This window comes from Rhamphochromis longiceps, linkage group LG7, assembly GCF_057381845.1.
Source record: "Rhamphochromis longiceps isolate RC_006_pf linkage group LG7, R_longiceps_female_GT1.1, whole genome shotgun sequence".
In the NCBI taxonomy this organism is placed as follows: Eukaryota; Metazoa; Chordata; class Actinopteri; order Cichliformes; family Cichlidae; genus Rhamphochromis; species Rhamphochromis longiceps.
The window spans coordinates 14,477,341-14,491,742 of NC_140563.1; the positions used below are offsets into that span (position 1 = coordinate 14,477,341).

Genomic DNA, 14,402 nt, shown 5'->3' on the forward strand with positions numbered 1-14,402 from the left:
GACAATGAGTTCACTGTACTCCACAGTCACCAGATCTCAATCCGGTAGAGTATGTTTGGCATGCAGTGAAACTAGAGATTCACATCATGGATGAGCAGCCGACAAATCTGCATTCACCAAAATCTCTGAGGAATGTTTCTAGCATCTTGTTGAAACTATTCCAAGTGGAATTAAGACAGCTCTGGAGTCAAAACGAGGTCCAACCCAGTACTACCAACGTATACCTAATAAGGTGGCTCTGGATGTATTTTAAAAGTTATTTTATAATCACATTAAAAAAAATGTTATTTCAATAATGACCAATCCAATCCAAGGTGTCTCTAATAAAGTGGCTAGCGAGTGTACAGTCTTCTTTTGTCTATAGTGGTTCTGATATAAATATTGCAGTCCAGGCATACAAAGCTAAGAGTCCCTGTCATAATATTTCAAACTATCAGCAGAATTAACCTGTACTCCTCATTGAGAACCACTGAATAATATAACATGGTCTATGCAGTAATACTGTAGATACTGTAGGTATGATGTTTATTGGATCTCTCTACTCTCATCACTTTTAAGTACTGTATGGGCAATATTGTTAAAGCACTTTGCTTGAGCCATTGAGCACTGGGAAGGAGAGAGACCATTTAGAAAAGACATTACAGACACTGGGATAAACGATCGATTTAAAGCCACAAAAAAGCCATGTGGTCAAACGGCTCCAAAAGTCAACTATCTGTGTCAATGACATCAACGCATTCCTTCAGCAATGATTCATCAGGACAAGGATTCTGGCCAAGATTGAAATTAACCGGTTTGAAATATGGGTCACGTCTATTACCAGACCGCTCTGTCATCAACCATAGGAGGTGTTCCTGTTGCAGCAAAGTAGATACAACGACAATGACCTCAATCTCACATTAGCAACGATGAGTCCTATAGCTGACTATTACGAGCAATATTCTCAGTGACCTTGGTGCCTGCATGTGCTACGTTGCTGGTGCTCCGTTAGCTAGTGTTATACTGAAACACCAGAGAGGCTTTATAACATGTTTTTTTTTTAAAGAAGAAAGAAACAGATGATGAAAGGCTAGTGTAAAACTGATTCAGTCGACATTAAACACATGTTACTTTGGCAGTGTCCTTGCTCATCCCTTCATCCCTCACCCCCACCCCCCCACCCCCAAGTACCAATATGTTGTAGAGGAAATGGGCCCGGTGACATAAGATCAATGCTTCAGGGTTAACACAAATCTACACACAGCTCCTTAACCCCTGTTCTTATAGTGTTGCAGTGACATGTGGGCTGTGTGATGTACACACGGTCCCGCACACGTGAGCAGGCTGGCAGCACAACCAGCAGTTATACAGAGATGATGAAAGAAAAAGAAGGTGCCATTTTAGCTGCAAACACTCATGAAACATGGATTAGGCCCACTGGTGTGTCTCCAAAACCAGATATTTAACAGCTATCCAAAGGGTGGCTCAGAAATAGCATGATCTAATTGGGTGAGAAGGAGTGAATGTAAAATATATTGTGACTTTTTTAATGAGACCAAATTCTGAATGTTCTGAACCAGCACCAGCAGCGCTGTCCTGTAACCACAATTGCAGCAGACAGGCTGAATGCCATCCAAACAGATGTTACTGTTTAGCAGAGCATGCAGCGTAAACATTTAACAATTTTGCCACAGAATGGGAGCGAAATGGCCTCCAATATGTCATACCTCCTTGCTATTTTTTCTTGCACATGGCATTCAGTCTAAATTTAGAATAATAGTTTTCTAACAAACTGCACAATAAAAAGCTTTTAATTTGTTACAACCGAGGGGTGAAATATTGTGCCTACATGATCAGAAGACTCATTATTCTAGGATTTTCAGGAGCCATATCGAGTTACTATATGTACCCAATAAATAATATGTACTATGTATTTTTAGTATAAGTGGGTGGATGACTTGGTAAAGACATACACTGATCCGTGTCCTGCAGAGCCACATAGTATACATAACAGCAAATAAAGAGAAAAGGTGCTATTTACATTCATAACTGTACCCCTTATTAGCATGATCAAGAGAGTTTTCATCCAAGCCAATTTCTTGTCTCCTCATCTGCATTAAGCTTCATTAGCATGATCAGCTCTAACATTGTCTGAATTGCCTTTGTAAATGTACATATAGAAAGAGAGACTATCTCCTTGTCAGCAGTCAGATTTACCACAAGTAGCAGTGAAAGCAATGATTAAACTCGACTCTGAAACTCACAGTTTCACACACACTTATACATACGCTTATATAGACGCGCACTGTACAAATTTTGACAGACAGAAGTAATATCCTTCCCTGGATATCAGATGCAGACTGAAAGAAAAAACCTGAAGGGAAAAGGCAGAGAACAATATTTCATAAAGGTAAAAGCAGATTAAGTTATTACTTATTTACTGATGTATTAGAAGCAATTTTATTCAATGGCACTAAGTCAAGCAGTAAAGAACACAAATGCACACAATAACTCTGAAAGACCTAGCGTATACTGTAATACACTTAGACAGAGGCCTGAGCAGAGTGACGCTAGTTTAAAGCATGAATGAAGAGTTATAGAGACTCACAGGAAGGACTTGACATCCAGCCCACGATTCCGGATCTGCTCCATCATGTAATCCCAGCTGCCCGGGTTGGCACGCGAGCGCCCTCCTGCTCCACCTCCCCTATAGCGAGACGCACCTGCCGCTGCTGCACCGCCCCGTGCACCCCGGGGACCACCTCGTGTACCTGCATCCCCACCCTCACCACTGTTGCCACCTCCCTCTCCTCTCCCAGCACCCCCGCCTCCCCCAGGCTGTCCAGGTGCAGTGTGTAATTGTCCCAAGCTCTGGGATGTGGTGGGGGGATGGCAGAGACCAGGGCCTGACGGGTGGATGAGAGGCTGCTGAAGGCTCTGCTGGCGCAGCAGCGTCCGAGGCCGGGCCGGCCCGGAGGGTAAGTGCTCCAAAGTGGAAGCATAGGATAAGACTGGATCCCCAAAGCTGGGAGGGCAGAGGAGCAGGGAGGAAAGAGAGCGTGAAGAAGGCCACGGCCGGCACAGAATAGGATGATGACGAGGGGCAGAGGAGTCAGAGGTAGAAGAGGAATGAGAAGATTTAGAAGAGGAGCCGTGGCAGGAGGTGAGTTGGTCAGGAGTGGTGATGTCAGGTGATGAGATGAAGAAGAAAAGCAAAGAATCATCAGGGATGAGACAAGGTGGCACAGGGCAGTAGGGAGGCACAGCAGGAGAAGTCAGGTTGACATCAGGGTAAATACAGGAAAGTTCATCCAAACAGGAAGTTGATGATGGACGGATGGAGGACGAGGAAGGCGGAAGAGTGGTATTAGAGGACAAAGAGGAAGAGGGAGGAGTGTTGGGAGGTGGAGACAGGAGGAGGAGGAGAGAGAAAGAGAGCAACGTGAGGCAGCAGCAGTAACAGCAGTAGCAGAAATAGCAGTAGAAGGTGCAGCCTGAGTGATCGCTGTGTGCTGTGTACTGCTCATGGGGCTGCGCCGGGCAGCAGTGTGTAGACTGTGAGGTAGTCTTGTGCGTCTGAGTCAGACGTGTGTGCACCCTGTACGTCCGCGAGGTTTGAGCGTGCTGTTTGCATGAGGGTGTGTTTCGTGGTGCCAGCGGTCGGATGTGCACTGTCCGCACGGGCGTGGAACGGCTCTGTGCCACGTGACCGCGTCGAGACGGATGGGTCGTGGCTTTGCAGCTTCCTGGCCTCGTCAGCGAGGGTTTTTTGGTCTGATGAGAGATCACCATTTCCTCTACTCGTCAGTCAACTTTTTCCCATCCCTGACAGACTCTCCTCCTTTCTCTCTAAGTCTTTTTCGTCTTTTAAATATGCGGCGCACCTCTAGAGACATCCGAACAGCCAACCAAGTTCTACAGCACGACTCCCTCCCTCTGCCAGCCTCTCATTTTTCACTCCTCCCCTTAATAAATGCTGTTTTATTGGCTCACTGCCTTTCCTAAAATGTCACAAACAACATAAAGATGTGTCACACATCATATATGATCGTATTTGCATGAGTATGTTATACATACTTCGTTGCTACTGTATATTTTGTCGGTTCTATTGTCACAAACATGTCATCATCTTTTTTTTTCTAGTTTCTTCTACTCCCTAAATATATCCTCCTCTTTCTCAGATCGCTGTGTAACCCAGACTACCAGAATTAGGCCATGAGAGAGCTATTCACATCAGTTAGGGGCAGTTTACTCCGCATTGCATTACTTCACCTAACACAGTTTTGCATAAAGCTTTTAGCACGACACACATCACATTTAACAGTCACGAATAAAAGGATAAAAAGGTCAGTGAAAGGTGTTGCAAGAGTTCAATGTTTTGAGGGCGGAACAAGGGAAAAAATAAAAGAGAGAATATGTAGAGTGGCTTTAGCTGGTAAGAGGAAAAAGGGAGAGGGAGATGGCAACGAAAAGAGAAGAGGGTGACGATGGAGGAGAAAATGGGGTGCGAGACACAAACACAAGAGACATAGACACTTACAGCGGCCTGAAAATAGAATCCAATTATAGACAGGGGCAAAATGAAAGATGAGAAGAGGAGAGAAGGAGGGAACGAGGAGTGAGGAAGTGATGAGCGTAAATGTGTTGTGGAGGAAGAAGTCCCACACATGGAGTGCCAAAGGGAGGTGCAAAAATCACAAAGTACCGAAAGTTAGCTGCGTCTTTTGCAGCACACTGAATATAGACCCCCAGTGATGTCATGCGTCATGGCTGGTGGGTACAGACAGTCAGTGACCAACACACAGTTCGTCTTTCAGCCTAAATTTTAATTAAAGGGAGGTGAGGGTGGGGGGGCTGCCAGCGTGTGGTGCATTATTTCAGTTAGTGTGCGAAAATGAGACTATTTCTGTGCACAAAGCTGTACTGTGCAGCCGTTCTGCATGTGTCAGCTGGAGGCCTGAGTCAGTGTGATACAGCTCGAGGAACTATTGTTATCTTCTCATGATGAGGTTTACATTCCCTAGCACTCACACCTTGCACTGTGCCCACACGCTTACATCACGCTGTCATCGAAGCTGCACCTTCCTCCCCTGCTGAACTTGACCTCGCTCTCCCTGTTTCTATTTTGAATGGATTCATTCAAGGCGCGAACTTGTAAGAATAAATGTCGTGCCGTGGAAAGGTGTTTATTCTGCTGCACGGCGACTGAAATGTTTGCTTTTTCGGCTCGGGTTCCGAACTCACTTGCTGGGTTTCAGTCCTCCAGACTGCATGTGGCCCTGGACGGTCTGCCACCTCCCGGCCTTCACTCCCTCTGTCACCATGCTCTTCACGCTGTCACTGCGATAAGGACCCCCCCCAGTATCCCCATGGCCAGTTGCCGCCCCCTTCTGACCCCCTGATACTGCCCCACTAAGAGAAAGAGACAGGGTGCAAAGGGATCCCATGGCAGACAGAGGGTATAGAGGGAGGAGAATAACGACAGGCAGAGGAGAAAAAGACCAAAGAGTGTGAGAGAGAGACACAGACACACAAACACACACACACACACACACACACACACACACACACACACACACACACACACACACACACACACACACACACACACACACACACGCACACAGGGAAATAGATTGAGCAACCACAGGGCTGAGGTGGTGAGACAGATCAGTAGACTGTGTGAAGGGGCAGGCCTATTTTCCAGGCCAAGTGAGAGGCAGGTGGATAAAAAAGGTTTGGAACCTATTGAGGAGAAAAGCAGGGAATGGGGCAAGGAGAACAGAATGAAGGAGGAGGAGGAGGACGAGGGGGAGGAGGAGAGGAATTTACTGGGAGCCTGTGGAGGATGGAAAACCAGCAAAAAGTCCCAGCTTTGGGCCTGGAGGACCAAAACTCTAACTGGCAGCAACAGTGTGCAGACACTAGTCATTGAGTTGAGATGTGCTACTTTTTATGGCATTATATTCACTGCAGCAGCTTAGAGGATGAGTTCTGTTTGTGTGTTTCATCCGAAGCTGTTAAGTGCATCTGGTCCTGATCTCAATGTCTCATATTTCATTTAGAGTATGTAACATTACTCAGAAATTAGTGAAATTCTTGAAACTCCACAGTCGAAATTACCGGGAGGGCAATCAGATGACAATGGCTACAGATACAGTGATTAATCAGTGTGTTCATATTAAGGCATGTCATGCCTACAGTGAAAGCATTGACGATCAAAAATAAAGAACATTAGTGCCCTCTGGTGACATGACTACATTTCATTAATATGCAAGGTCCTCCTGCTCTTAAAGACAAAATATATGAGGTAATGAAAACACAGTGAGTCCACGTGGGTACAGGAGGTGCGAAACTTGCACCGTGCCCGTTTAAAGGTCACCTTTCACATGAAACTCTGACCAATTGACCTGACAGCGCTGGTGGATAAGTCATCAATCACAACAACAACATAGATGACACTGCTGGAGCAACGGTCAACACAGGAGACATGAGCCTCATTTATCGAACTGAGCACAAGGGGGATGCCTTTACTTTTCATTAACAGGAGGAAAACATCAATAAGTGGCGCTATGAATCAGAGTATTCACAGATGTATAAAGCTTTTAGACATCAATCCTGTTTCTGACTGAACTACAGTGAAAGCTTAAGAGATTTAAAAAAGAAGTAAAGCCGCATATTATTTAGCCGTTTTTTAAAGCCACCAGATAGATAAAATATTGAGTCTAATTAAAGTCACTCCCTAAGCTTGACTTCATAAATTTGAAAGATATCAACAGACTACAGCCACTTTTCTAAGATATTATGGTGGCTGCTGACTGCTCCTGACAAAAAATGTATAGTTTTATTTTTTTTAAATGATAGAATTGAACTTCAAATCCAATAAATCCTTAAACACTGAGAGCGATCCTGCTGGATAGGAAACCTGTTTGATAAATGAAGCTCAGCGTCATTACAGAGACTGAAAGCTGCTGATCTCAAGAGAGTTTCAAACAGGAAATGATTTCCCAGCTGTCTGTTGGCTTTAGAGGCATATTATTGGTTGATGTCACAAGGTCAACCCATCTCTCCTTGGGAGAAATAAGTTCATAATTTATTCAGCTTCTAATTGAGTGTTTGCTTTTGATTTTAAACTGGCTCACACGTTATTGAAAACAGCCTATTTAACCATTACTGAAGTCAAAAGTTCATCTGTTTATGTTCCGTGAAAGCAAGTCCAGCTGAAAAGACGTCTATAAGGGCAATCAAGAAAAACCTTTAAAAGATAGTTTGGGTTGAATTGAATTTGCGCTATACACTGTAAGTAAAATTGAAATGAACTGAAGGTGAACTTCTAAAGAAACAAAGATGAGGGTCTATCGTGTGGCAATTTGAGATCAGCAGCCATCATCTTAAGGCATTTTTCAGACGCAAATGCATATAGCCACTGTGTTCATAAACACATTGCTGCCTCCTTTCTCCAGGCATTTTTTTAACACGCACTCCTCAATGGCTAGGTCTGGTAAAGATGACCAGTTATTAAACACTTTATCAGACATATGCCTGGTAGCAGGGTGTCTAAACTGTGAGCTCTCTCAGTGCCCACAGGGGCATGGCCTTGCCAATGCTTTATTGGAATCAAGTGCCTAGTGGATGGAAAAATAAATAAATAAAAAAGAGCTTTCATTGCAGTAAGGAAAAGCAGTGTTACCATGAATTCCAAAAAGATAAACAACAGATGCAGTTCAAGTATTTCAGTGTTAGTAGCAGCACATGTTAGATTTTATACTGATGGGATTCAGAAAGAAGCCACAGATGGATGTAAACGGCAGGCGAACACTGGCACAAAACTGCAACCTGGTGTAACGGTCAACCCTCCACCGCCACGGCAACAACAACAGCAACCAGCAATTTTTAGCGAACACAAGGAAAAGGAGACGGAGATTACAGAGAAGGTGATTAAAGTATACACATCTCTTTTCTTTTTTTTTTCTTTTTTTTTTGCTAAGGGGAACTACGAGGGTTGTCCGTCTCCATGGTTACACTCCATGGGAGAGAGGTTAGAGGTCAGGAGTTAGTGTTTAGCGGCAGGGCTGTAGGGAGTAGGGGGGCATCTGAACATGCGCCTCTGTGTTCATTTAAAGGTGACAAGATGTGAGGAGAAGCAGCAGAAATTAGCCTGCAGGGTTTACGCCGCTGTGCTGCAGTCGGAGTCGAACAGCCATTGCGGGATGCTGAAATGTGCATGTATGGCATTTCCCTCACTCACATTTCCCAGGCAGATTATGAGTAATCATTACTAACCCTTTGTGCCCTCGGGTGTGCTAGCATTGGATGGATTACTATAGATGGTGGAAATTAGATTAAACAAGAACAACAACAAAAAAAACAGGTCTTAAAATGTGCAGCCTGTATTTTATGCAACACTGTGACATTTATGGATTATGGCTTTTTTTAAAAAAGGCCTTTGGCTAAACAGCCCCAGTTATTCATAAGAAAATGTGGGCCTAAGGAACAGAGACATAATGGAGATTACAAAAGTAGGTGAATTTAATAAGCTGTCATGCGTGATAACAGCCACATCGAGAAGTTCAATTTGATGATTGACTAGCAGTGGCGACTAGACAACTAGGAAACAGGGACAGTGGAAGGGTAAGGAAAGGAAAGGAAAGGAAAGGAAAGGAAAGGAAAGGAAAGGAAAGGAAAGGAAACTGGAGTGGCACTGCCCCTGCCTCATTACAGCCCTGCTCAGGGGAAAGTCTCTTACCAGCTTTGGACCAAGACTCACTTGAGCGTGAGGCGCGGATCTCCATATGGGGCATAGGGAGAAATGTTTAGTACGAACTCCTTGGGCGGATAGGAGCTCCACCTCTGCTGCACTGTGCTGCTGTCATTGTTATTCCAAAAGTCTCTGTCTAGATCACTGTGGCCAGAGAGAGAGACAGGTCAGAGCAACACAACTATGGACAGCCTCGGCACCAACCAACCATTCCCAACAGCCGCTCCTCGTTTTGGAGACGATGCAAGGTCGGTTTGAAGAAGAGGGTTGTTCTTAGAGCTGCGTCAAATGGGAGTTTGAAACAAAACAAGTCCAGATTCATTTCTATCTTTCTATATGAAGTAAACAAGCCACCATAGTGGTGTGACTGAAAAGTAAATAAATAAATTTAAAAAAAAACAGCAGCCTGGAGGAAAAAGGCATTCACTGAAAGCTTTTTATAGCAATGTACTGTAGCAAAGACACAGAGACAGAAAAAAAGGAGATAGAGCAAGAGAAGAATTATACTCTGATGAATACATACAGCATGTGATTACATTCTGTTCATTAAGCATGGTACCACTGATGAGAGACATTTGAGTAAACATTAAGAAGTCTGGCCCCCGTCCTTCGCGTGAGCAGTGAGAAAGCGTGAACACATGAGACAGAAGGCAGAGAGGTAAACTGCAGACAGTCATAGAAGGGGAGAAAAAGGTGAGCAGAATCACTGATGTCATACAAATCACACAGCAGTGGTCAGAGCTGCAGCGCGGGGACAGAGCGGGAGAGAAAGGCGATACACAAAGAGAAGGAGTTCAAAGCTGAAATGATCAACAGAGCACAGCGATGCTGCTGGAGCCAGTGAGAGAGAAAATGCAAGAAATTAAGAGTTTAAAACAACCCAAGTCAGAATACATTCACAGAAGCTCGTCTTTAGTGCTCAAAACCGTTCAAACGGAAAATAAAAACACGGCGCACACACGGAAAAATAAGCTGGAGCGAAATCAGGCTACAGGAGAAAAGAAGTGATGAGCAGGTTAACAGAGGCATTTTGTGGAATAAAGTGGAATACTCTGAATTATGATTCTGACATTTTCTGGTACTGACCTATGGCCTTGTTTTATCAAGAACAGAAAATACCTTAATACTAGTTTGAGCCCTGCAAGAAATGTTAGAAAAAACACATCCTCCTGAGCATTTCACTGTGAATGCTCGAGTCCCCGCTTGTTTTACTTGACCCTGAACCGTCTTAAGCGATGCAGATGTGCGGCACTTAAAGGAGACCTGTCTTACATCCAATAAGATAAGTGCAGGAGCAGACTCGTCCAGCCAAAAGCTTCACAGGTAAGATAATGCAGATTTAATCTTTACTGATTAAATCACTAACCTTTCATTTAATGCCTCCTGAACATGCTCTTGTAGAGATTGCCCTCTTCAGGATAGAACAACGTGGGCTCTCTTTCTTTTTTTGTGTAGTGTACATCGAGGGACTTGAAGCTGAACCAAATGGACTTCATTATCACCAGATTTTTCTACCCATACCAGTTACCAGGCACTTACTTGATGGCTTTCTTCTCCCCTCGCCCACGTGCCGAGTCTGGAGTGTCTGCTGTTTCCACTCCTGGCTTATTCCTCTTCCCCTTGAGCCAAGAGCAGGGGGATGACAGAAAAATAATAAAAACCAAAGGTTAGCTTAGATTTCTCCTTTTGAAGCCGTGTTTTTTTCAGTCCTAAAATGAAATGTAAATGCCTCTCCTGTTATCTCAGGAACACTGTGTCATCAGTCCTTTACCTCACGGTCTCCTGATTACACTAATCAAAGTCAAACCATATCTGCAGTGAAGAGCCATTTCTGACTATGACTATGAGACTGGAGTGTCTGTTGTTTCCACTCCTGGCTTATGCGTCTCCCCCTTGAGCCAAGCGGAGGGAGGGGATGACAGAAAGCAGAGAAACAAAAGGTTAGCTTAGATTTGTCCTTTGAAGCTGTGGTTTTGCTGTACTAATTTCAAGTGCGAATGCGTCTCCTGTTATCTCAGGAACACCGTGCCATTGGTCCTTTACTTCTTGGTCTACTGATTACACTAATCAAAGTCAAATCAAATCTGCAGTGAAGAACCATTCCTGACTATGACTATCATTCGCACCACCCTAAAAATTTACATAGCAATTGCCTGTTGAAGGTAATCTGCTGGGTGTTGCAGAGAAGCCTCTTGAAAGTCCTGCAAAAGCCTTATTTCAAATAGCTAGCACATTACCTGCAGTAACCAAAAAGTAAGGTCGGCTGTGGGCATTCTTCTGGAAAAGCTCATTTCAATTAAAGGTGCTTAACACATATGTCATACTGAAGGTAAGCTCTATTGACACTTTGCTGGAAGTGGAATAAGGGGGGAGATCAGTCTGAAAAGTCCCTATCCCACAAAATACAGTGAATGCAACTCTGAAAGTGATGCTCTGATACACATTGAGGATAGGATGGATAGGATTCTCCTATCTCCTTGTTGCATTTCGCTCTAGTAGCCATGAAAAGCCAGAATCTGGTAGCCCAGCTAATTACAAAGCAGCAACACGGTGCATTTAGGCAAGTAAAGTCGATGTCCTGCTGAAGATCACACTAAGCATTAGAATGAGGAAGAAAGGTGATTGAAGTGACTTCGAATGTGACATAGTTCTTGGTTTCAGATGGGCTGGTCTGAGCATTTATCTACTGAGATTTTCCCAGACAGCCATCTCCAGGGTTTACAGATAATCTCCCAAAACAGAGAAAATAGTCAGTGAGCAGCAGATCTCTGGGTGAAAATTGTTATGTGAGGGCTGTGAGCAGGCAGGAATGGTGGACCCAAAGTGCAGAAGCTCGGAGGCAAAAGGTGAACTCAAAAAGGTAACAAAACTGAGACTCCAAATAAACTCAGGCAAGCAGACAGAACACACAGCATCGTAAACGGTAGATCACGACACAGAGAAACACAGGGCTTAAATACACAGAGGGAGCAATCAGGGAATGGGTAACAGGAGGGAAACACAGCTGGGGCAAATCAGGCCTAACGAGACAAAGGAAGCAAAACCAGACGCATTTACATGACACAGACTTTCAAAGTAAAACAGGAAACATAACACAGAGACGCGAAATTACAGACAGACTCACAGGCAGGCACTACAACAGAGGGAACAGAGACGTGGGACCAGGGCAGACACAGACACTGACTGGACACGGGGATATAGCAGACAGGCGAGACAGCAAGGATTACACAGAGACATAAACCATAAGACAGAACTCTAACAAAGAAACCAAAGAATAGAAATGATAAATAATATAATAAACTCAAAAACACTGGGTGAACGACCCAGGCATCCTAACAAAAATGTCTTGTTGACATCAGAGGTCAGAGGAGAATGGCCAAACTGCTTCGAGCTGATAGGAAGGCAACCATAGCTCAAATAATCACTTGTTACAAAGGTTTGCAGAAGAGCATCTCTGAAATGATAGCACATTGAACCTTGAAGCAGGTTGGCTACAGCAGCAGTAGACCACACTGGGCACCAACAACTACAAAAACACTAGAAGATCGGAAAATTGTTGTCTGGTCTTGCGAGTTTCCATTTGTGCTGCAACAGTTCAGATGGCAGGGTTAGCACGGATCAGTCCAGCCTTGTAACAACATTTCAAGCTGGTGGTGGTCTGTTGGTTTGGAAGAGATTTTCTTGGCAAAACTTTGGATCCATTAGTACAAACTGAGCATCTTTTGAATGCCGTAACCTACCTGAGTAATGCTACTGACCATGTCCATCCCTTTATGACCACAGTGGGCCCATCTCCTGAAGACGGCACACTATGCCAAAGAGCTCAGATCTTCTCAAACTGGTTTCTTGAACGTGACGGTGTGTACACTGTACTCAAATCAGTCCATAGTCACCAGATCACAATCCAATCAGTAAAGGAAGATTATCATCATGGGTATGCATTCCCCAAATCTATGTGATGTTATCGTGTCAACATAGGAATGTTTCCAGCACCTGTTAACTCTATGCCATGAAGAAATAAGGCATTTCTGAAAGCAAAAGGGGGTCCTGTACCCAGTACTACCATGGTAGATCAAATCTAGATCTAAAAGTGGTTGGTGAGTGTATTTTTCCACGTCATTTTGAAATCACATTTGCTTTAATAACAAAACTAATCATAATTTTGATCTTAATAACATGTAGAGAAAACACAAAGGAAAAATCAACCACATATTCTGACTGCCTCTGGACTGACTCACTTCTACATGATCGATGCTCAGACAAAGCGAATCTATATGGAAATGCAAATGTGTCAGAATCTATATACTGAATCCCAGCAGGCAAACTGACACTGTGGCTTTGGATCCTGTTGAACTAGTTTCAAAGCCAGTGTTGACAATAACACTGCTGAGAAAAAATGATAAAGCCCACACAGCTCTACTGATAATATCCATTGCACACAGTGAAACAAAGCCACTCGCCTATTGTATAATCAGCGCTAACCTAAATTGGAAAGGTCCCCAAATAAATAAAGACTGATCTGACAGGATGACTCGCTGAACAGCTGCATACAAGAGGTGTATGTAGCTGTTATTATAGACACAGAGCTACACTGAGCACATGTCCTCAGCCTATTCATGAACTTTTAAAGCACATTTTTGATATGACATGCTGGCTAGAGACCTAAAACCAGCGATTATGATTTCTTACACCATTCCCTATACAAATACTTGCACATAGGCAAACACAGTATTCTTGAACAATCATTTCTGGGAAGGCAGAACTGTCTGTATTTCTGTGAAGCGAGGACAAACTATCAAAGGAAACTCATGCATCATTCAACGCTATCGTGAAATTTTCAGGAAGGTGGGAAGACACAGATGATGAGTGAGAGTCCAGTACAGAAAGAGGGCTGAGGGCTGAAAATAGAAATCAAATTTGAAAAAAAGAAGAAAAGAAACAGAAGATGCTACCAGAAAGGAGAGAAAACAAAGGCGGTGCAGAACAGCGTGAGAGACAAAGAGATGGGAGGAGGGGGGACAGGTGCAAATAGTGAACTGAGTGAAGCAATGAGTGACAGATAGTCCCGAGCGGGTTGGATGTGAAAACAAGGAAAGAGTCGAACACGCTGCAGTGGGCACTGAGTGACAAACACACATCTGTCTTTCCGTGCACGTGCACACACACACGCACAGCTTCAAATCCATCTCCTCTTCACTCTTCCTTCGGCTCATTCACAAGAATGGATGGCAAACACTCTGCTTCTGCCTTCATGGGAGGTGTGGAGGCTACAAAAATAGTGATGAATACAACGGCACAGACATGAGACGGGAAATAATGAAGAAAATGAAGTCAATATTTCAAATGGCGGCTGAAAAAAAAAGTGTTTTTTGTCTTCTTCTTTAATGGCAGGGAGTTTACAACGATCATAGTATTGGGTGGCGTCTGGCTCTGTGCCATTACTTCATAATAGTTCCAACTCTTATGATGAAGCAATTATAAAAGATACCCAAATTGCACTGAGGCTCCACTTAGAGAAAAAAAAAATCCACTAATACGTTTTAACAATCAAACTGCAGCAGAGCAGGTTACAAATTAAATTATTGGAATATAGAAGGGCTGTAGAGCAGGATGTAGTGGAACTAAGAACCCAAGGCTCTCCAAAAAAAAGAGTAATTAGGCAATT

The 14,402-nt window shown here is 43.7% G+C and overlaps 2 protein-coding genes across 2 annotated transcripts in view; both read right to left on the reverse strand.

Annotated features, from left to right (window-relative positions):
• The window catches only part of LOC146664978 (uncharacterized), a 38,145-nt gene extending 33,345 nt beyond the window's left edge, over positions 1-4,800 (reverse strand). Inside the window, exon 1 of the mRNA XM_085412356.1 lies at positions 2,588-4,800. Within this exon, the coding sequence (XP_085268482.1) occupies positions 2,588-3,771 (1,184 nt within the window). The 5' untranslated portion in view covers positions 3,772-4,800. The remainder of the gene's footprint in view (positions 1-2,587) is intronic.
• Positions 4,801-7,390: 2,590 nt separating this feature from the next.
• Positions 7,391-14,402, reverse strand: part of LOC146664979 (synaptotagmin-7-like) — a 57,835-nt gene continuing 50,823 nt past the window's right edge. The window contains exons 3-4 of the mRNA XM_085412357.1: positions 10,277-10,356; positions 7,391-8,881 (exon numbers count right to left, since the gene is read on the reverse strand). Of these exons, the coding sequence (XP_085268483.1) occupies positions 8,743-8,881; positions 10,277-10,356 (219 nt within the window). The 3' untranslated portion in view covers positions 7,391-8,742. The remainder of the gene's footprint in view (positions 8,882-10,276; positions 10,357-14,402) is intronic.